The 21,147-nt window shown below is 47.5% G+C and overlaps 1 protein-coding gene across 1 annotated transcript in view; it reads right to left on the bottom strand.

The window, feature by feature from the left end:
* P3H2 (prolyl 3-hydroxylase 2) overlaps positions 1–5,071 on the bottom strand; it is a 63,233-nt gene extending 58,162 nt beyond the window's left edge. The window contains exon 1 of the mRNA XM_058844285.1: positions 4,616–5,071. Coding sequence (XP_058700268.1) covers positions 4,616–5,065 — 450 coding nt within the window. The 5' untranslated portion in view covers positions 5,066–5,071. The remainder of the gene's footprint in view (positions 1–4,615) is intronic.
* Positions 5,072–21,147: the final 16,076 nt, after the last annotated feature.

Raw genomic sequence — 21,147 nt, 5'->3', positions numbered from 1 at the left:
ACATGAAGTCATAATGGTAACAGAACTGAAGAACATCTCAGACATGGCAAGGGGGAACTCAAGCCAAAGACAGACTAAGCCAGACATAGTCAGACTCTTGCCCCCTTTTGCTCCACCTACAATCTGGCATTACTAAGAGAGAAGCAATGTCCAACATGCTGGGGACTGGTTCTATTTATTGTTTTAAACCCAAGCACAGACTAAAAGGCTTTTTGTCATCTAGATCCAAGGCTGCTGGTTATAGACATACATACATACAATTCCTGCCATGCTTCACTGATGTGCAACGAGGCATTCAGGCAAGTGAAGAGACAAGACCACTGCAACTCAGTATTTACGAAGTGGGAAGAAGTGCTCAGCAACAGCACACCAATATCCAGGGAAGATTAAAACAGCCTATAGCCATCAACCCAGCAAGGAGGCCAGAGAATGCTGCGGCTGGGAACAGGATGACACAAAAGAAAAAGACCTCAAGGGAAGGGTCAGTAAGGTAGAAAAGAAACAAATTTGGTTTTGCCATTGACACAGTGATCAACTTTTCCAGGTTACTTGTTGTTTTTGGACCAAGCTGACTTGCAGGAGTTAGACTGGGACCTAGAAATAATGCTCTGCCACAGGGTTCATGGCAAACCATCCAGGGCAAGCTCCAACATGGCTCCTGAGTCAGCAGCTCACAGCAGCAAACGCTGTCACAGTGTACATTGTGTACATTTCCTCCTCCACTCACTCTCAGAGCTAGAAAAACTCCAAAAAGCAGAGTTAGGAACATCATGGCCTGCAGGCTAGGTTTTTTACAGAAACAAGATGACTAAAGTGGGAACGCAAGGAGGACATGACTAACAAAATATTTAAGAGGGCAAAGAGATCCCACCACACCCACCTGCCAAGCCCAGAGGGTATTTATTTGACAAAGACCAAGGAGCCAGCACAGAGCTGAGACTCACCAGCATTTGGCAAGCTGTCCAGCCCATGGGACATGACAGCAGAAACCCACTGAAGAACCTTTTCACTGTGGGCTGGAGAGCCCACTACACACATTGCATGTTTTCATCTCCTTCTGTTTCCACACCTTCTCAAACCCACCCCACCCTAACTGCCTCAACCAGATGTACCCACTATATTTCCAAATTACCTGAAAACACCAGCTATCCTAGGAAAAGGAGTCTTCCTACTTAAATGCATATCCGTAAGTTGCAAAGAAGTCTCGCAAACACATTTGGACTTGGGCTGCTTGTTCAATGAGATCTGTCTAGAGTCTGTAGAGATGCAGTCAACCTCAGGAGCCTGATCCCGAGCCCAAAGCTGGCAGAAACCTCCAGCTGAATCCACAAGCTGTCCCATTCCTGCAGTGCACCTCAGCCCCCCCTCACATTATGCCAGAGTCACCAGAAATATTCAGATCGCATCTCTGAAATAGAAAAATGGTCTTCAGAAGACCACTGTTTCTAGTTCAGAAAAGTATGGATAAACTAGGAAATAATTTATAGGATGATGGGGATGATCACATCAGAGGCTGATAGAACATGTTTTTATAGAGGGATAGCACTGGTATTTTACCTACACACATCATCACCTCCCTGGCCCTTTACAGTGCTCTATTCAGGAATATCTTGAGCGTCTTCTCCGAAGCAGGAGCAATGCAGCCCAGTGCAGCTGCTGCTATTGTCCAGTTTAAAAAGTCCCAAGAAAGAAAAAAAAGGAGTTTTCCACCAATTCACTGCAGAGTCTCATTCACATCATCACAACTGGGCCAGGCTGTGTTGGTGCTTGCTATCCAGTGAGAGACCAGAGGCAGTGGGAGACCCCAACTTGTTCCCAGGGCACCAAAAGGCAGCAGGAAGCTCTGCCTGCTCCCAGGGCATCTGGGTGGCTCTGCTGCTCCCAAAACAGCAGAGGCACACACAGTGCTGGCCAACGTTTGGCTGTGCATCTGTCCAGCAGGACTGAAAGCCTTTGCTTTTCCTACCCCACAGGAGTGTTGCAATGATTAGTTCATGTATATTCAGCACCATTTTTCAAAGAACTGCACAAGAGCCAAACCCTTCGATTTTTTTCATCTGTTCCTTGCTCTGTCACTCCCTCCTGACGGGATGTGTTTCTCCCCTCCTGAGAAACAAACAAGCACGAGGTCAGCAAGAGTGGGAGGTGGGAAGCACATTCCAGGCTGCTCCTCTTCTCTCAAACCACAAATGGCACCAAACCCTGCCATCCTCCCAGTGCTTTGTACAAGTGCCCAGCATCCTGGCCTCATCATGCAGCCCAGGGAGGAGCTGGACAGGGTACACAGCAGGGTGTTTAACTTCATCTCATTTCCTCTTCAGTTTCAAGAAGCAGAACACAGGGGTGAAGTGGCCACCCCCAGAGCCGTGCAGCCTGTCTCTGCACCCACAGCAAGGCAGGGGGGCTCTGCACAAGCCCCGCTTTGCGGCTCCCCTTTTCAGACAAAATGCTGAAATTGAGCAGATGCTGCAGCCAAAGGGTGCGGAGCTGATGCATCCCAACCCTCAGGGAACATGCCAAAGCCTTGGCATTCAGCCTTGGCACGAGGGGATGGTTCACATCCAAGTGTATGACATTAGACCTTGTGTTTGGTGCAAGTGCAGGCAAATCCCACGTGGGGTATTTTCTCCTGTGCACAGACTTGTTGAGCCAGACCAAAAGGGCAATCCTGGGAGCAGAGCTCAGGTACAGGCAGCAGCAAGATGAGGACGTGGACAAATCACTGCAGAGTGCTGTGAGAGACAAGGTTGGTCAGACTGCTGCTTACAAAACCCAAGAGCATCAGAAAGGGTTAAAGTAAAGGCAAGTTAAAACAAGTCTAGTCAAAGAGCACCTTCCCTTGGCTCCAGTGCCCGACACGGGGACAGCCATGCAGATAACAAGAACATCCACTACTCCATCTGAGAGCAGTGAAATCAGCGTCAGCATGAACATAAAACCCACAGATGTTGCAAAAGTAAATTAAACTGAGTCACACATAAAATAAATTTTAAAAGGGTTGTTTTCAACAGATTGCTTTGATAAGCTCAGAATGCCATTTTAAATGAAGAAAATAACCACAGTCTCAGTAGATGCATACATGCAAGAACAGCCCATACCCCAAAATCTTCTGGAGTTTTATAGATTAATTTTACTGAAGTGGGAGACAAAACCCTATTACTTAATTTAGAGGAAAGTTTTTTAGTGAGTTTAATATCAGTAAGTCTGAAAAAGGTTTTGAAATCAGATTAAGAAATCACTTAATTTTTCAGCATTACAAATTTTCTGTCACTTCCCACAGATGCTGACACTACACAGAGTATCTTTTATAGTAAGGATCATCAGCAGCACTGGCATTGCACACAAGCCAAACTGCAGTTCCACTTCACCCCCAGGATTTCCTTCAGGAACTCCATGCATCACATGGCCACTAGAGTTTAAGCCAATGCAATTCTAGTCCCTGAGTAGTAAAACTGACATTAAGGCAATGACAGAAGAGGAAGCATAGAAAAAGCAATGTAGCTATGATTTTCCACTAGGTTTCAGAGTGCTGATGGCTTGCCTCCTTGATGTTTCTGCATAAGCACTGTACCACAGGCACCAGCACTGCCTAGCAAAGACGTTTGCTTCTCCACCTGGAAATGGATTTCAGCAGAATCACCCTCCAGGTGCTCTGCTATGCAGGTCTTCACCTATTAAATTGCCTTTAGTGACTAAAAGGTTATGAATGTGCTCATATAAAGCAGAAATCCATAGGGAGATTTAATGCACAGAAATGCCTTAAGCATTCAGCTTGGCATGAAACAGAATTCCCAGAGTTTCTCTCCTAGGTAGTCATGAACAGGAAGCCTTACTACAGGTAGCTGGCTCGACAGAGCATAAGTCTTGAATGAGTATGAAAAATACCATTAACTATATGATGTGAGTTGGTGGGGGGTTGTTTGGGGTTTTTTTTCTTCTTCTCTGGGTTTTTTCTTTTTGGCAAGGAAGTTCAAAGAGTAACACCATTTTTCTCAGGGATGGTGCCAGTTATAAGGCAGAAGTTACTGGGATAAGAGAATGATACTTAGGATGTCAGTGGCTGCTAAAAACTGACTGCACACTGTTACTTTGCAGAAATACTGCAAAGTACTTCACATCACAACAGGATAATGACCATTGGGCTCCTGAAACGCAGTCGTGTACCTTCCAGCTTCACTTACTCCCAGCTCCTGAAACATGGAATCAGTTCAGCTTGTCTGAAAGGGAAACATCTCTAGCAGAGGGTGTTGGGAGGATTACTGAGGGGTTTCTGGGGGTTTTCTCTGCAAACTGAAGGCAGAAAATTTTCAGAATTATACTATGTTGCACTAAAACAGAAACAGCCTTTCCCCAAAGAAAACAGAAAAAACACCCAAAACAAGACAGGAAAAGCACAGGTGAAGCAAAGCTGGAGAGACTCTTCGTTGCCATCCAGGATTCTGTCTCGGGAACTGGCCATAACCACTGACGCACACACCAAGGAGAACCTTGTGGGGACCATACCTGGACGGCTCGGGAGACGGCAGAGGGGGCACACCTGGGATGTTCGGGAGGATGGAACAGTCACCCTTCGGAGAGGGCGGTTAGGAGGGGGGTCGTGGCGGGCGGGCCCTACCTGGATGTATGCGCGCTGCAGGTAGCTGTAGGGTACCCTGCGCTGGAAGTCGGAGCGCACCTCCTCGGCGGCGCGGTGTCGGGACACGGCCCCCAGGAGCGGCTCCTCGCAGCGCCGCACGCAGTGTGCGCGCCGCAGCACCGAGCCGAAGAACGGCAGGTCCCCGGCCGGGCCCGGCGCCGCCAGCCGCACCTGCGCTCGGCACAGCCGCCGGCACCGCAGCCGCGCCGCCCGCAGCTCCCGCCGGCTGCGCAGCGCCCGCTCCAGGCACCGCGCCGCGCCCGCGAAGTCCCCGCCGTAGTACGCCTCCACCCCGCTGGCGTAGAGCGCATCGAAGGGCTCCAGCGGGCCGCCCTCCGCCGCGCACCCGCCGCCCGCCGCCGGCAGCCCCAGCAGCGGCAGCAGCAGCGGCAGCAGCAGGGCCCCCCCGGGCCGGCTCCCGGGTGCCATGCCCGCCGGGACGCCGGGACGCGCCGCGGGCAGCGCGCTCCGGGCGCGCTCGGGGCGATGGGGCTCGGCGGCGGGATGCGGGAGGGTCCGGGGCTCGGCGCGGCGGAACTCGGTGCAGTGCGGTCCGTGCGAGCGGCGCCGTGCAGCGGATCCCGGAGCGGTGGGATGCGGGGGTCCGCGCCGCGCAGCCCGGCCGGCGGGGTCCGGGGATCAGCGCGATGGGTCTCGGTATAATGGGACGCGGGGGTCCGTCAGCGGCAGCGGGGCTCGGTGCGGCGGGCCGGGGCTCCGCGGGCTCCGGGGGCCGTGCGCGGGGCTCGGCTCCATGCACGCCCGGCCTGGGCCGCCTCCCGCGCCGCCGGCACCTCTTAAAGGGCCCCGCGCCGCCGGCCCGCCCCGCCCGCGCCGCCAGCCCGGCCCCGGCCCCCCCGCAGCGAGCTGGGGGCGCCACAGCAGCCGGGGCTGCTCCGAGCATCCCCGCTCCCTGCGGCCGCAGGGGCTGGTGAGTGACGTCGGGAAATGTAAATCGTCCCGGGGTGATGTCAGCGGCAGCAGCGGCGGCCCTTCCTCCCGCTTCTCCCTGCCGTACCGCGCACCTCCTCCTGCCGCCCCGCATCCCCGCGCTGGCGGCCTTATTCAAAGGATGCTTGGTTTGTCTCCCTGCGAGACTACTGCTTGGAGCCGTTTCTCCCCGAGTTCTCCATCCCCCCCTCGCCTTTTCTTACCCCGGCACCCTCCTGCCTTCTGGAATTCTACAAATAAATAATCTGGGATGGGCACAGTGAGTGGCTGGCGAAGCTTTTTCAGCTCCCAGCTGTGTGTTTGTCACGATTCCTCCAAGATTTCTCTCTTCCAATGCTTCAATGCCCTGCCCTGCCAAAAATGTTACTCATTTTTTTGCATGAATTTTAATGCTTTCTTCTGACGAGACGCTTGGCAATGCAGACTGGTGACACATGAAAAAAAACATTTTAGCTGGCATTTTAAATAATCTCAGTGTTGAACACCTGTTACCAAGAAGTTTTTCATAATAACACAGTTAATTTGTCTGAAATCAGCTGTTCCTGAGTGAGAGGGAATGACCAAACTCTGGATTTGGCTGGGTGCTTTTCTGTAAGATGTTCTGGGCTCTGCTACTCCAAAGTCTGTCCACACAGCACTGTTCTCAGTAGGGTCTCTCACAAGGCATTGTGGCCTTATTTCTTTCAGACATTTCAGGAATATCTCTACATTTATTGCCTATCTTCTTGTAGACTAAAATAGCTGCAAGTGGGAGATGCTTGCAATCAGCTTGGTTCAGATTCTGTTACTGCACCAAGCCAGATGTTCCTCACGGTCATGCTGTGCATCCCCCTCTGCTGCTCCAGTGACTTTGATCAAATCATGCCTTGTTTATACTGCTGTGTCCAGGATCAGAAACAGGGCTCAACAGCCTCTCATCGGGAAAGTGATCAGATTATGGAGTCAGTTTACAACAGTTTCACATAAAGGAAGTTTTTTTCCACATGACTAGAGATTACTAGGGTTCTTGGTGAAGATCTTTCCCATGTGGCAAAGATTTCAAAACAATTGTCCTTGTTGCTTTCTTGCAAATTGGCACAAAATGTTTTAAAGGTTTGGGTGTCCCTCCACCCTTCTGCCTGCCAGGCTGGCATGCTGGGGAGGGTATTCACAACAGGAGAGCCCAACACCCTGAAGGGGTATCTGCAGTGGGAGGGGTATGTGCTGTAACCATTTGCCTGTGCAAAACAGAGGTCTCAGGTCCAGATAAAGCCTTTTGCAAAGAGAAGTTTTTTTCTTTTGCTAAGAAAATCAGCACTCCTCTGGGAGCAGAGGCGACATTCTGAGAGGGCTACTTAAACCTTCTCAAGTGTCCCAGAGGTGCCGCTGGTGACTGCAGAAGTTTAGACTGGGAAGACCTCTGCCCAAAATCACAGGGATAAAATGCTTGGCCCCCTGGGTGCATTTTCTGAACGATGCATCTCAGATGATCTGTTTGCAGAAGTGCTGTACATAATTCCATATTGCTTTCAAGTCAGCAACATCTCTGCACTTGCAGTGGTAACTGAGGCCCTAAACTACTGCAGAAGGAATGCAGAAAGCACATGAGTGACTGGAAAGATAAGGAAGTCAAACAAAATGTTTTATTTCACACTGCTGCATGTTCTGGACCAGACCTTTTTTTCATTAATAGTCCTTTTTAAACAGTGAAGACTGTTTAAAATACTTTGCTCTAACACCCTGCAGCCCCATTCTGCTGCCCTTCTGTGTAGGCACCCACTCACTTTAGGACCAGACTGCCACCATCCTACTTTGCAGTCTCCCTGCCTGGAGTCACACTTTCTTTGTTCACAAGCTTTCCCTCACCTTGATGGTCTGTTGTTAGCTAATTGCAGCAAAGAGCTCAACAAGATTTGGCACGTACAAGGTTCTTAATCCAGTGTATCTCTCTGACATTTGGTGCCCATGCTTGAACAACTACCTTTAGTTTTATAAGCCTGCTCACTGCCAGAGCAGCAAACAGATGACAAGAAGTTTGCTGGTCCCTTTATTGTGAGTCTCGTTCTTGCAGCAGATCTGGACCATAGCATCCAGCAGTGCTGCTACTACAGCCTCAGCATCATAGGCAGGGTGGGCTTGCCTCCATGGAGCTGGAAAGGAGCTGGGTTTGGAAGCGTTGCATGTATAAAGAGAGGGTTTCAGCCAGCACTGCAATTACTGGTTTAGGATGCTACAACTCTGAATCAGGCCCCAAGATACCTGAGATATCCCTCATGCCTTTAATGAAAGGAATAATTTTAAAAATGTAACAACTCAGCCCGTGTTCAGATGTTGATCCTGGCCCCTGTGCAGTTGTTTTGAAAAACCTTTTCCTACATAAATAGGTTCATCTGAAGCCTTTTTTTTTTCTTGAAAACTCTGATATGTGAGTCAAACCACTGATGATTTGGCAACAAGATAAGAGCAAAATTTAAAATGCCTTTCAAAATGGCTGTCCAACACACACTTTACAAGCAGACCTAGGTTTCAAGCCCTCTCTGTTTCATTTGTAGACTTGCTTTCATATTTAATCATGGACAAACTTTATAATTCCAAACCAAACCCAGGTGACCTCTTCAGCCATGTACCTTGGTGAGACAGAGAGCTTTGAATCAGATGGAAAAGTACAACACACCCTTATTAAAGGGTTTTACCTCATGTACAAAAGTGCTAGTTAATTGAACATATCACACCCATTAGTTAAGTACATCATGATTTAGACCCAAATCCATACCCAAATTCCATAGAATGCCTCCATCTATCCAATACCTTTTTTATTCAAGAAGGTGTGAGAGTGGCTGTGAATGTCAGTGAATGTTAGGAAATCAGTACCAAATAAAAAGACATGCTGCAATATTAATTGTGCAACATATTTTGAGACTCTCTTTTTAGGAAAAATCCATCATCAGAGTTGTAAAATAAAACTAGTCTGGGTTTGCACAGAGTGAAAGGATGAGTGACCAAGGAGGAATTTTCTCTGTAAATAATTAACCTTGGAAACGCAAGATGTAGCACATTGCAACAGTGTAGAATATGTATGAAGAGAACACAAGGTACCTGCTGGGGATGCCACTGCATCTGCTCCAGGTTTTACCTGTTGTTTATTTGCTGGTGGCTTACAAATCTGCTTCCCCACAGCTGTCCCACTGTATGTTTGGGTCTGTCTCTGATGCATTGCTCTGCATGAGTTGCTGACAACTTGAGCTTGGCACAGGTGAATAGGTCTTTAATTTTTCTTCCTAAGCATTTTAACTTTTACTTCCTTCTAGCAATATTTCTGTTGGCTCAGGACCTGGGAGCAGCTATCACTCTCCCAGACATCTGACCTGTGATCAAATACTGGCTGTTGTTATTTCATACACTACTATCTCAAGAACCTGGAATGTCCTCTGTCCTAGCAGGACATTTCTCCAACCTATGTCCATCTCATATCTTGCTGATGGCAGCCTTGTTTTTCTTAATGACTTCCTCTTGACATTACCTCTGCAGAAGCACAAAATGATTGCCAGCAAAGCTTTGCTTTCAGCATTGCTCTAAGTGCATACTCTTGTATCCTCACACACATTGTCAAGGCCATCTCATATCCTCCTTTGCAGCATCCAGCAAAGTTGCCTTGGCATGGGCAGGTCCTCTTCTCTCTCTGCTGCACACCATTATTAATAGCAGCCTTGACAGTTCATTCTTTTCTTTGTCCTTGTCTGTCCTGTCTCTCTGCTTGATTTCATGGGACTTACTGTACCTCTGCCTGTTTTGAACAGGTTTTTGTGTTCTAGAATTTGCCATTGCTTCTCTACTGCAGCACAAACCGAAACAAACTCCCCAAGGCCATCTCTGCAATCTTCCCTCCTTCGTGCCTCTTGAAGCTTTGGACATGTGTGCTTCAGTTTGCAAGTGCTTTGTGATACACAGAAACCCCTGTGAAGCATCTGTTATAAAAACCTTAATACAAGAGCACAGACAAATACAACATAAGGTTTGCTGTTGGCACTCAGCAGAGAAATGCAATCCTATAAATAACGTAAGTAGAAGATCTTGTCTTCCCATGTGTAGACAACAGTCTAAACCTTATTGAATTCCAAGTGCCTTCGCACTTTGCTTACTTGGAAACCTGGACTTGACTGCTGTTGTAAATTAAAAAACAATAAAGTTCAAGAAGTATAAAATACAGAACCAAAGGCATGCTGGTGTCTTGAAGGAGTTGGCTCCATGCCTGTCACATTTGAGCTTGGATTTAAAATACTTCCATGGCCTATATTATTTGGGATGAGAATAATTAATAACATTTAAGAATTATTATACTGTGCTCTACATACAACTTTTCCTACACTGACAGACAAAAAGTTGTACATAACTAGAGTTACTGTTATGAACAGGAAGGTACCTATAAATGATATAAACTGGGAAAATTTAATGGGAGACTCATATGACACAGTTATTTTCAATGCATAGTCCGGAGTTAATGAGACGTGTGAATGGTTTCATTGTGTGACTGTCTGAAGTTTAGCTGTAAGCTGTGGCAGTTTCAGAGCATGAACAGGGTCCAATTCATGACTGCTGTAATTGGACCGAAGTCGGTGACATTGCCAAAATGATGGGTCAAGTGCAGAGCGTGTGCTCGCACAGCCAGAGCCTGGCTGCAGCTCTGGGAGGTCACACACACGGATGGATGGGGGTGACACGGGCTGGCTCAGGTGGCCTCTTTGAGTGTGGTTTGAGGGACACAGAATTCGTGTAGGAGGAGCAGAGCCACAGGTGACACTTCTGTCTGACAAACTGCAGCTCTCTGTGGTGGTGTGTGAAGGGAGAAGAGAGATGGGATGGCAGAGAGAGGCCACACAGAGCAAACCACCTCTTGTGTCCAGAATGAGGTTGATGGAGATGTGTGCATGCGGATGGAGTGGCCCAGGCTCCCGTGCAGCTGGTGTGGATGTTTGCAGACTCACCACCTCTGCAGGGAAGAGCTTCCCATGAAAATCCTGGCCCTGAAAACCTTTGGGGTAAACACCCGGTGGATTTGTTTCCCAGGTTTCCTTATGCTGGCAGCTCTACTGCCTGCAATGGGGCTGTTTGTGCCAAAAGTGTGAGGACTGAGCTGCCGTTGAGGGACATGGAAGAATCAGAGTTTGTGAAAATGAGATGTGGGCATTGAAGCTGGACAACGGGAAAATACTCAGGAGCCTCTCAAAAGCTATATGAAGCAGTCTGTGTCTCTTAGTGGAAATGTTAAATAAACCCTCATTAAAATCAATATACCTACCCCTAAATCCAGTGTGGCGATATATTTCCTCTCTATGACCTCATGCTTATTTTTCGTATACATTAATTTATAATCTGAGCACCTTGATGCTTTTCTTTTTATTTTTTTCTTCGTCATTCCTCTTATCAGCTCTTGTCTGGTTTGAAAATATCATTCAGGACTCAGAAAGCATTTTAAAATAAGATTATGCATAAGCCATGGGGCAGCTGAGCCACCATACTGCATCCCATCCAAAGTATAATTCACAAACAGCAAGGTTTTATCCACAGACCTTTCTCCCTGCATTGCCCAGCAATGAGAGACTCTGACTCCAAGAGTAAATATTTGTCTTCCCCACAGAGCCCTTCACTTGAGCCAGACCCCAACTTATTGAAGAAAGAAGGAAATGTCAGGCAGGGGGAAGAGGCCCACAAGGAGGGCAACCCAACAGGAGAGAATGGGGAGTTGTTGCAGTGGGAAACCCAGCATCCTGTCTGTGAAATCAGAGGGGTGAAGAGAGCAGTGGTGGAAGCCCAAAAGGCAAAGTCCACTGAGGGAATGAGAAAACAATCTGGAAATGGTAGGACACACTTGGCAGAGAGGAGCTCCCTGGTTGAACACCAGCAGTGGTAACTCTGATCCATCCCCCAGGACCACAGCAGATACCAGAGGCTCTCACCAACAATGGGATGGCAGAGGTGTAGAGGGGACTCCTGTGTTGTTAGCCTTTCCCAATTTTAATTTCATGATTCAGTGAAAAAGTGGAGAGAGTCTCTCTCACTGAGAGACTATGAAAGACATTAAGCTGGCTTCTTCCACAAGCACTGTGGCTCCCCTTTCACAGTCCATCTTTCCTGTACATTAATGCAGTTCTGACTGACGTGACCAAGAGGTGCAAGTAACATCTACAGCCCTATCAGCTGCAGCACAAGGGAAAACAGAAGAAATTATGTGCATTTAAGTATAAATTTGAATAGCTTTTGATCTCCTTAAAGACCTGCCCTGGTTAAAAGCCACAAATCTTCATGAGGGTGAAGTGCAGTTGGGGCAGATCACAGACACACTGTATGCAGAGAGAGAGGCCCAGGGGTGATTAAAACTACACTCCAGAGCACATTTGGCTGAATAATTTTTACTGCAAGGTGTTAGGTTTATATGGCCATAGTTTTCATCCTAGAGAATCCTAAAATGTTCTGCTAATGCTATACACATAAAACTCACTTCACTACAGCTGCTAGGCAGACAGATTGCTGGCACACTGCTTCCCACCCAGATGTGGGAAGGGAATAACCAATCCAGGACATCTCAGCAAAATCCCGTCTTAAGGGAAATTACTCCTGGGAAAGGAAGCAGAACTGGAATTCTTAACATTTTGTGTAATAGAGTCCTCTCTGGGGTCTTGGTCACTCTTTACAAATGTAATACTGGAGTCAGAGTGCTGGAGCCAAATGTGTGGCCCTGGGGCAAATGTGAGAAAATATTCAGATTTCAGAGTTGTGCTGGGAGCCTGCGATGGACCATGCCCAGATTCCCCTGGCGGTGAGTCTGTAACACCTACACTGCCATGCTTGGTGCCAGCTTGGGAACACTCAGCAGCAGGGGTACCTCCTGCTCCCCCAATCCATGAGAAACCTCCTAACACTTGGTCAGCTCCAGCTGAAAGGAATAAGGCAACTGAGGTTCTGTAGCCAGCTAAGGTGTGCAGGAGATTGCACCATCATTCCACCTCTCATCTCATCCCTTGTACCTGTGTCAATAACTGGGGAGAGCTGGATGCTGCACAGATACTCTGTAGGGCCACTCCTGCTGGAGAAAGGGATGGAAGGGGTGAATGGAGGAAGGAGACTTGGAAGGAGTGGATGAATGTCATTATTTGTTGAACTACTGCAGGCCAGTGGGAAACATTCAGTTTGGAAAAGATTCTGCCAATCCATGCAATGACATGTTCCCTCATTCTCTCTCTTTCCTTCTCTTTCCCCATGGATAATATTTAGGCTTCATTAAAGCTGAAGTAAAGCTGGACAAACTCACCTGCAGCAGCAAATTTTCTCTGGTTTCACAGGGGTGTAAATTACAGAAAGGCTGGATATGGAAACCATGGGATATGACAGAGCAGTGGTGTAAGTACACAGAGTGACTCCAGTGTGTTCTAGAACAACACGAGGAGATCAGTATCTGCCTCAAGCTCCCCGTCCCACCCTCTTCTACCCTTCTAAGTGATGCCAAGCTCCAGGGCAAACAACTGCACACCAGCCAGCTGTAGAAGCACAGAGGGTGACTGTAACATCAGCTGTGGGACATATGGCAAAAGCAGCAAATCCAGATGGTGATAGTGGAGAGGAGCAAACACCCTGGCTCATTGAGGTGTTCCCTGTAACTATAGAGATTGCAGAATAGAAACACTCTTGAAGAATGGGAAGGGAAATGGCCTCTGTGTTCCCTGGTATAGCACCCTGTGAAAGCTGATGTTTCTCCGATTAGTGGCTGTTTCTCTGAGAGGAACAGAAGAAGGCTGTGGAGGGAGCAGATTCCCAGCATACCATGTGCCATGCACCCAGGCAGGGAGGGAAGCAGCCTGAAATCACCCAGGACAGAGGAACCAGCTCTCCTGACTCTCCTTGCAGGGGACACCCATTGCTGGCTCAGGCAGGGAAGGTGAGCACACCAGCAGAGAGGCTGTCATTGGCACAGCCAGTTCTGTACAGCTTCAGCAGTTTCTCCGGGGCCTTTTTTGGCTGAGGATGGACTGGGGGGAGGAAATAGAATTTAGCCTTACTGTAATCACTAAAAATAGACCCTAGTGTGCATTCACTCCCTCTCGCCTACATTGCATTACCTCTGGGACTTGTCCAAAAAAAGATTTTTGGAGGGTAGCCAAGAGGAGATGATGTCTAAACACAGTAGCAAGGACTCAGTTTTCCTTAATTTTCTGGTTTCTGTTTCAGCTTTTAGTGGAAAATAAGTAAGGCACAGACAGTGCTGCTTTTGTATCAGCTCTTTGCATCGAAGGTCTCAGCTGTTAGAAATTAGACTGTGGTTACTTCTTTGACCCCTGTTATTTCTGCAGAGAGCAGTGATCTGGTCTCACAAGCATCCCCCTGGCCAAGCCTTCAGGACTAGGAGTGAAATTTGCTCTGTGTGCCAGGTCAAGGGTAGTTTTTGAAGTATATGTCCAGAGAAGGATAGCTAAAAGCTTCAGCAACCTTTTGCTGCGTTAATCCATCATACATTGACAAGCTGATGGCTCAAACAAGCTGTATCCTTTATGGAAGGAGAAAAACTTCACGAGAAGTGGGATTTTAATGGCAAAAGAGATATGTGAAAGCTTTAATCTTAGTACAAGGGTGTGTTTCTATTTCAGGAGCTTCTGACCTTTTTTGTCAGGAAAGATTTCTGTGAACCTGGCTTTGCAATGGGCCAGATTGTATATTTATTTCTTTAAAGAGCCTCCATTGTTGTAAGCCAGGAGTCACTCAGAGAAGCAGCTGCTGAAGAGGCTGGCTGGCTCCCCAAAGCAAAGGTCACCAGAGCACTTACGGAGGATTAGCAGCCGGTTGGGTGGAGATGCAGGCCTAAGAAGCATCTCAGGAGGTCCTTGGCCACAGCTGGATGCTGCTCTGGGGGTGCCTCATGCCAGGAGGGATAATGCTGTTGTGCATGACTCCAAGCTTTTAACCAGCACATGCTTGGGTATGCTGGGCTGGATGGGTCTTGAGCGGGGATTCACTGGGAAATGTGGGGAGTGTGCTCCTTCCTGGAACTCAGCTGGAATCTAGGGCAGTATTACTGTGAGTCTCCACCATCTTTTTTGCCATCCTGTGCTGCAGAGCCTCAGTTTGCTTGGCATTTGCAAAGGCAAAATTGAGCCTTTATTTATAGGTGGTGCCCCTGCTGCACTACCAACAGCAACACTTACAGTACAAATTGCTGCATAGAGGAAAGAGCAGAGCTCAGTTTTTCCCACTGGAACAGCCAGCAGAAACCCTTTTCTGCTGAGGAGTAAAGTGCTGTGTGACAGTAAGAAGGGGGTTCTACTCCACTTTGGGCTCAGACTTCTTCTTGCCACTTTAGTCACAACAGAGCTTGAAACCTCTCCTTTATGGCAGTCCCTGAGGGGGCAGGCCAGAGCATCCTTGTGCCCAGGAGGTCTTTCAGATGGAGCCCCAGGCTGGCTTTTGAAGCTCAAGACTCAAATTGAGATAAGGCACATGAGAAGACATTTCTAAAAGAACAGGGCTCTTACTGCCCTGCTACGATGGGTCTCCATGGGACTCCAAAATTCTCCTCTGCCACTACAGAAGAAGCAGGCAAGGCAACAAGAGCCCACCCTGAGGGCTCGAGGATGCTCTCAGCCCATGAACAGAGATGACAGAGTTGTTCAGAGGGCAAAAGGTCAGCACAGCCTTCAAAATTTTCTGAATTCCAGTGTGTAAAATGCCCTCAAATGCCTGAGCCCTGCAGCAGAGTGTGAAAAGAGGTAAATCCTTACATCAGAGGGGGTTCTTCAACGTTCCACACAACCAGGCAGGGCTCAAAGAATGACAGAGTCCAAAGAGAAAAGAAGTAAGGGATTGATGGAGTATGTGATCAAACCTACACCCCTTTGGAAGTCTTAATGAGTAGTCAGCCTGTTGTTTCACAGACGGCAATGTATCTTGGGACAAATTATGCCGATACGTTATAGGATTTTCAAATACATCTTGTCCTAATTTTCCAGACTTCTGGAAAAGGAGACCTTATGGAGGATTTTGTACCTAGTTAATTTTATGGAGTGCATTGAGTAAGGGTGGATTTATTTTCTGAGCTAGACATGGTTTCAAGCATGGTTTTGTGTTTCTTCATTGAGGAGGCAGGGTACCATTTTATTGCCTTGTGTAAATTGCTTGTTGTTTTATTAAAGCATAAAAACACTTGGCAAGGCTACAGCGTCCCATTATCTTTCAATTGGGTGGGCAATAATTCCTTAAACAAACACAAAACCTTATTAAACCTCAAATACCTAGAAACCAAAACAACATAAGAACAGGAACATCCACTATGCTGTGGGTAACAAAGAAATGAACACTCTTTTTAACTACTGAACACAATTAGATCTGAAATACCACCTTGAAAGCTGAAATAAAAGCATGTCTGATGTTAGCACTGAAGTGTTTCCTTGTGTTTTTTTCTGCTTCTGTGTATGCCTCTAAGCCTGCTACAATGCTGCTTATAAGCACTGACCAAATCCCAAGGAGCTGCAGATATTCTGCTTCCAGATGAGTTTGCAGACACTAATCCCATAGGGAGAGGTGGCAAAGGGGAGGCTGGCAGAGATCCTTGTGTTTGCTCAGCCATTGGAGAGAGACGTGTGCCAGTACTGGACTCTACACCAGGGCTGTTGTGGTGTCTCTTTGAACACACACAGGACAGAGATCAAGCCATCAGCTCACCGCCTTCTGCAGCAGTCCCGCTTCTGAGAGAGCTGACCTCATCTCAGAAAAACCTCAGCATATTCAGCACATTCAGGAATTTGTGAGTCATCCCTGGGAAACTTTTCTCCCTCTGCACTAACATCTGAGCAGAATAGCTCACACTGCACTGGTCAGAGCTTCTTTACCTGGTAAGGCTTGAGGGGATTTTCCCCAACTTCATGAAAGCATCTTGGAGTCAGGATCCTGCATATCAGTGCACCTGGAGTGGCTGTGCCCACAGTTTTTTTCTTCAACTCCTCCCTCTCCAAAGATCAGTATCCTGGTGGAGATGCAAGGGACAGTCCCTAGGCCAGGTGGATGGTTCATGGATAAGACAGCAGCCAGAGACAGAACCTGAGGAGAGAAGACAGCAAAATCCAGCTGTGATGACAGTGCTGAGGGTTAATATTGACATCAGGGTCAGTACCAGGTAACAGCAACCAAGGGCACCTCCCAGGGCTGTGGGTTTGATGACCCAGCCTCAACCCCCAGCTGCTTTAAAACTGTCATTCCTTTTGGCTCCTATCCTCAGCATGGCACATCTCCAGCCAGAGGTCACCTGGGAGCAAAGAAGTGGGCTTTGAGCATTGCTCTCCAAACATGAGGGATCAGCAAGGCTTGTTAGGAGCACTGTTTCAGTGGAAGTGTTTCAAAGGCTGCAGTGATTTTTCAAGCTCATGATGGCCAGGTTGACAGGAACACCAAAAGACTGTGATCTTTTTCTTCCCTCAGCTGTCATGGCAGGTCTCTGCAGGACATAAAATGTGGCTTTGCAGAGGTCCCAGAGGATCCTGCCCTAACACCTGAAGATGTTAAGTGAAGACTGGAGAAGGACACATGTAAAAGCATTCTTTAGCTCTGGGACAAATTTGACAGGAAGAAATAACAAGCAAGTAGAGAACACAAAGTAAAACCACTCTGTCCTTTTTATACCAGGGAGGTACCAAACTGCCCATCAGCTGGTGCTAGATTTTCCCTAACTGATGCTGTATCCATTCCACACAGACTTTCCATGAGGGGAAATGATGCTTGCTAAAGGAGCCCAAGGGAGGTGTTTGGTTTTCCAGGGGAGCTGGAGCTAGCATGTTTATATTAAGAGAAACCCTTCAATATCTGAAGCCATTCCCATCTGCAGAGAGGACCTGCTCAGTCAGATGTCTTCCCCAAATGTAGCATTTAGAAAAAGGAGGCTAATTCCTGCTCTCTGATGGGAGGATGGTGTGGAAGGAGTTCGGACAGCTGGAGGAAATGGCAGTAAAGGCATGAGGAATTCTCATAAATCATCTGTGACCATTTGGATGCTTCATTTTATGCTTATGCCAACATGCTCACACTCTGGGCCAAGCATCACTGATTTTCTTGGAGTTTCCCCAATGAGGCTTGGCTGGGATAAAATGGGACCTTTTTTCTTTAACTGTGTGTCCACTTCTTCGTCACAAAACATCACAGGAACTCGTTCTTTCCCATGTTGCACCCCCAGCTTTGCAAGCACACAAACATTCCTGTGCGAATAGAATGAGCTTCTGTGCTCAAAAAAGCAATACATGAGGTTTTTGTGTGTCCAGCCCAAAAGCTGTGTCAAGGCTGGATTTCTTCTGCCCTGAACAATGAGCAGGGTCAACACAGAAGTGGGGAAAGTTAGCCCAAAAACAAGAGAAACATCAGCTTCCAGCTGATGCCAGGAGCACTCCATCTCTGGAGTGGAGATTTCTTCTGCACACAGCACAGAAAACCTGAAGTCTGAGGCACTTCAGTGACCTTCAGCAATGTGATACCCAGACAGTAAATTCTTGCATTTGTGATCTGCCTCTCAGCATGTCAGGGAGAAAGTGCCAGGCAGGCACCCAACCTCTTCTCCCCCAGGCCTCCAACCATCCTGGTTGTCTTATTTTTGTCTTAGCTATATTTTCTCACCTTTATCCAAACAGCTAGGAGAGAAAAGACCAAGATATCCCTGCCTTAAACATGTTTTGAGCTGTATTTTTGTCAAATATCAGTGCTACCCATTTATTTCAAAAAATTCTGCTGATTTCCAGCACAGACTGTAAGGTCAGCAAAACACAGAGCCAAGATCAGCCCTCTGGGGCAACTACTTCCCTCTGAAGGGCTGAGATAACTAACACTGCCCTGCACCAAAGTGATCTCTCACTGTGACATGTGCATGAGAGAAAATCAGACAGAAGTCTCTCCACACATGGAGTATTGCAGTGGCTGTCAGGTTAAAATCTGCTACTACAGGGCAAGAAACAGGCAACTGTGTTGGTTTACACCAGTTATGGAGCTGGTCCAAGCATTAGATGCAAGGTTAATTAGGCACCTCATCATGAGACCAGGAAACAACATAACCTATTATACACACAGGAATTTTTACAATATTTATCTGTTATGACAGCACTCCGGGTTTGTGCAAAGTGCTGTAAAAATCCAGAATAAAAAAAACCTCAGTCCCCCTCTCTCAATATAAAGGATCTCACAATATAAAAACAGAAAGCAGGGAGACACAGAGGAAAATGAATAAAATAGAAACTAATCATGCCTAAGTTCATGACAAAAAACAAACCAAGGTAAGCTTCCCCTTCCCTCATCCCATTCAGTCCCCAGTTATGGGAGAAGGGTCCCAGCCTCCTGCTGCCTTCCCTGCCCTCAGTCCCAACCTGTAGCTTCAGTGCAAGTGTTTAAATGCTGCTCTGAGGACCCAGCTTCACTCTCAGCATTTCTCTGACTGTTTTATGCTGTCTCTAAATGCTGCTCTGACATTCATTAATTTATTTGTGCAAGAAATAACTACTACTAGCTCCATGACAGCTGTATAAAATTGATCCACACAAAATGAAAATGAAATATAGCAACAAATTTTGGTGTGCCTACTGGGGCATCAGTGTGCTGATTTTTCAGAGTATGTCATGTTTCTTCTATCTATAACACAATTCAATATTAACATCAGCCATATCAGTGAGGATCTACAAGCCCCATCACACAGAACAAGTGCTACAAGCTATTTTTCAGACACCTGTAACTTGTCTAGTTTGGGGAAAGCAGAAAACCTCCCACTCAAAGTGGGCACTCCCTGCCAAACCTCCAGGCTTGGGCAGCACTTTGTTTTTTCAACAAACCAGAGGCAAGAATGCACAAAGCTACATATCTGTCCCAAATCTTGGCCACAGAGAATAGGACAATCATAGCTGAAACATTCCAAAACCAAGGAATTGGATGGACAGACCACATGGAAACCTTTAGCTCAGAGTACTTCACAGAGTCACAGAGGAAGGTCTGTGACTGTACCAGAAGTGCAGGTAGGCCCCCAGCCCATGCTCAGTGCCTATAGGGACAACTCTGCAGCAGTCACCAGGGCTGACCTCCTGATGGACAAGGTCCTGCATCAAACTCTAGCATCTCTCCCAAGCCAGATGTCCCTGTGCTGCTGGCCCTCGCTGGGAGAGTGCCTTGAGGAGCATGGCTAAGCCTCATTAAAAGCAGCATGAGTAGGAGATGGCAGTGGAGGCAGTGTGCAGCCTCTGCATTCTCCTCCTCTGAGGCTGAACAGAAGCCCAGATGGATTATTTTCAATATCAACAACTATTTACTGGCCTGGGAGGGACTCTGCAGGATTGTGGCACAAGCTTTGTTGTCACAGCAGCCAGTCCCTGCTCCAGCGAATAATTAAAGAATAACTGCTGGAAAGAGGGAGAAAAACATGCAGAGTGGCAGAAGGTGGTGTGCAGCACACTGAGCTGGGGCCAAGCTCCTGGCAGGGGCACTGTGAGGGTGGCCTTGTGCCCAGACAGTGCTCGATAGGAGATGCACAAACAACTGTGCTGCACTGAGGCCTTGGCATGGATGTAGAGGGACTGTAGGACCGGACATGCCATTTTCCCCTGAACTGTAAAACCACTTCTGGCCACTCTGGCTCATTTGAAATAGCAAGTGTTTGAGTGCTGGGCAAAATCCAGGTTGGATAGCTTCATTATGCCTAGTTAAATGGTCATGGTGGGTTTTAATTAAGCTCATAATTCTTTTTGATTGCCTGCTCTAGGCATTTCTGCAACATCACCAGACACTAATAGACATGTGTGAGATGGAATATAGGGAGCTCTGAGCTCCCTATGGCCATACTGTAATTGTCATTGTTATGGCACCTTTCACAGCCAGGTAAACTGTCACTAAATCACTTGCACAGCAGATGTTTGCTATTCTGACTGCAAGCAGGTGCATCTGCCAGGATGGTTAACTTTCTCCAGTGAAATCTGAAGGATAATGGTTCCAGAGCAAGCTGTTGGGAATCCTGCTTGGATTGTCCTTGCTCTGGCTTGCCTAGAAGTAGAGAGAAAAGACAGCAAAAATTAAAGTAGTGGGCAGGTACATGTTTGACTCTCAGGTCCTTTGGTAGCACTTGAGTCCAGCATGACAGAGGTTCAGCAATTTCCTGCACAGTCTGTGTCCTCCTTGCCCAGTGTCAGTGCTGGGCTGGGTGGGCTGATCTCCTGAGCCACTGGTTGGTTTTACTGCTGGGACTGCCTGACACAGCCACACTGGCCATTCCCTGGGCAAGGGGAGCTGCTGCATGGCACCAGGGGGAACACATCACGCTCACTTTGCAGAGCAAGCACGGCTCCTTCCTGATGGTCTTGGTTCCCATGGAGATCCTAAGAACATCAACACAACCAGGGCTTGAGATAACCCTTCCTCCTCCCCATCCTGGACAGATTACAAATAATACAAGTAATGCCCAGCCGCTGTGGGGTTCACGGCCCCACTTTCTAAAAGAAGCCTGTTTGTTGCATGATACATTTGGGGTTGTGGAAAAATTTATGAAGTGTGCTTGTACTTGACAGCTTTTTCCAGGAGGGCTTTGAGTT

This window comes from Poecile atricapillus, chromosome 8 (assembly GCF_030490865.1).
Source record: "Poecile atricapillus isolate bPoeAtr1 chromosome 8, bPoeAtr1.hap1, whole genome shotgun sequence".
Classification (NCBI taxonomy): Eukaryota; Metazoa; Chordata; class Aves; order Passeriformes; family Paridae; genus Poecile; species Poecile atricapillus.
This window is presented reverse-complemented; position numbering and strand designations above follow the sequence as displayed.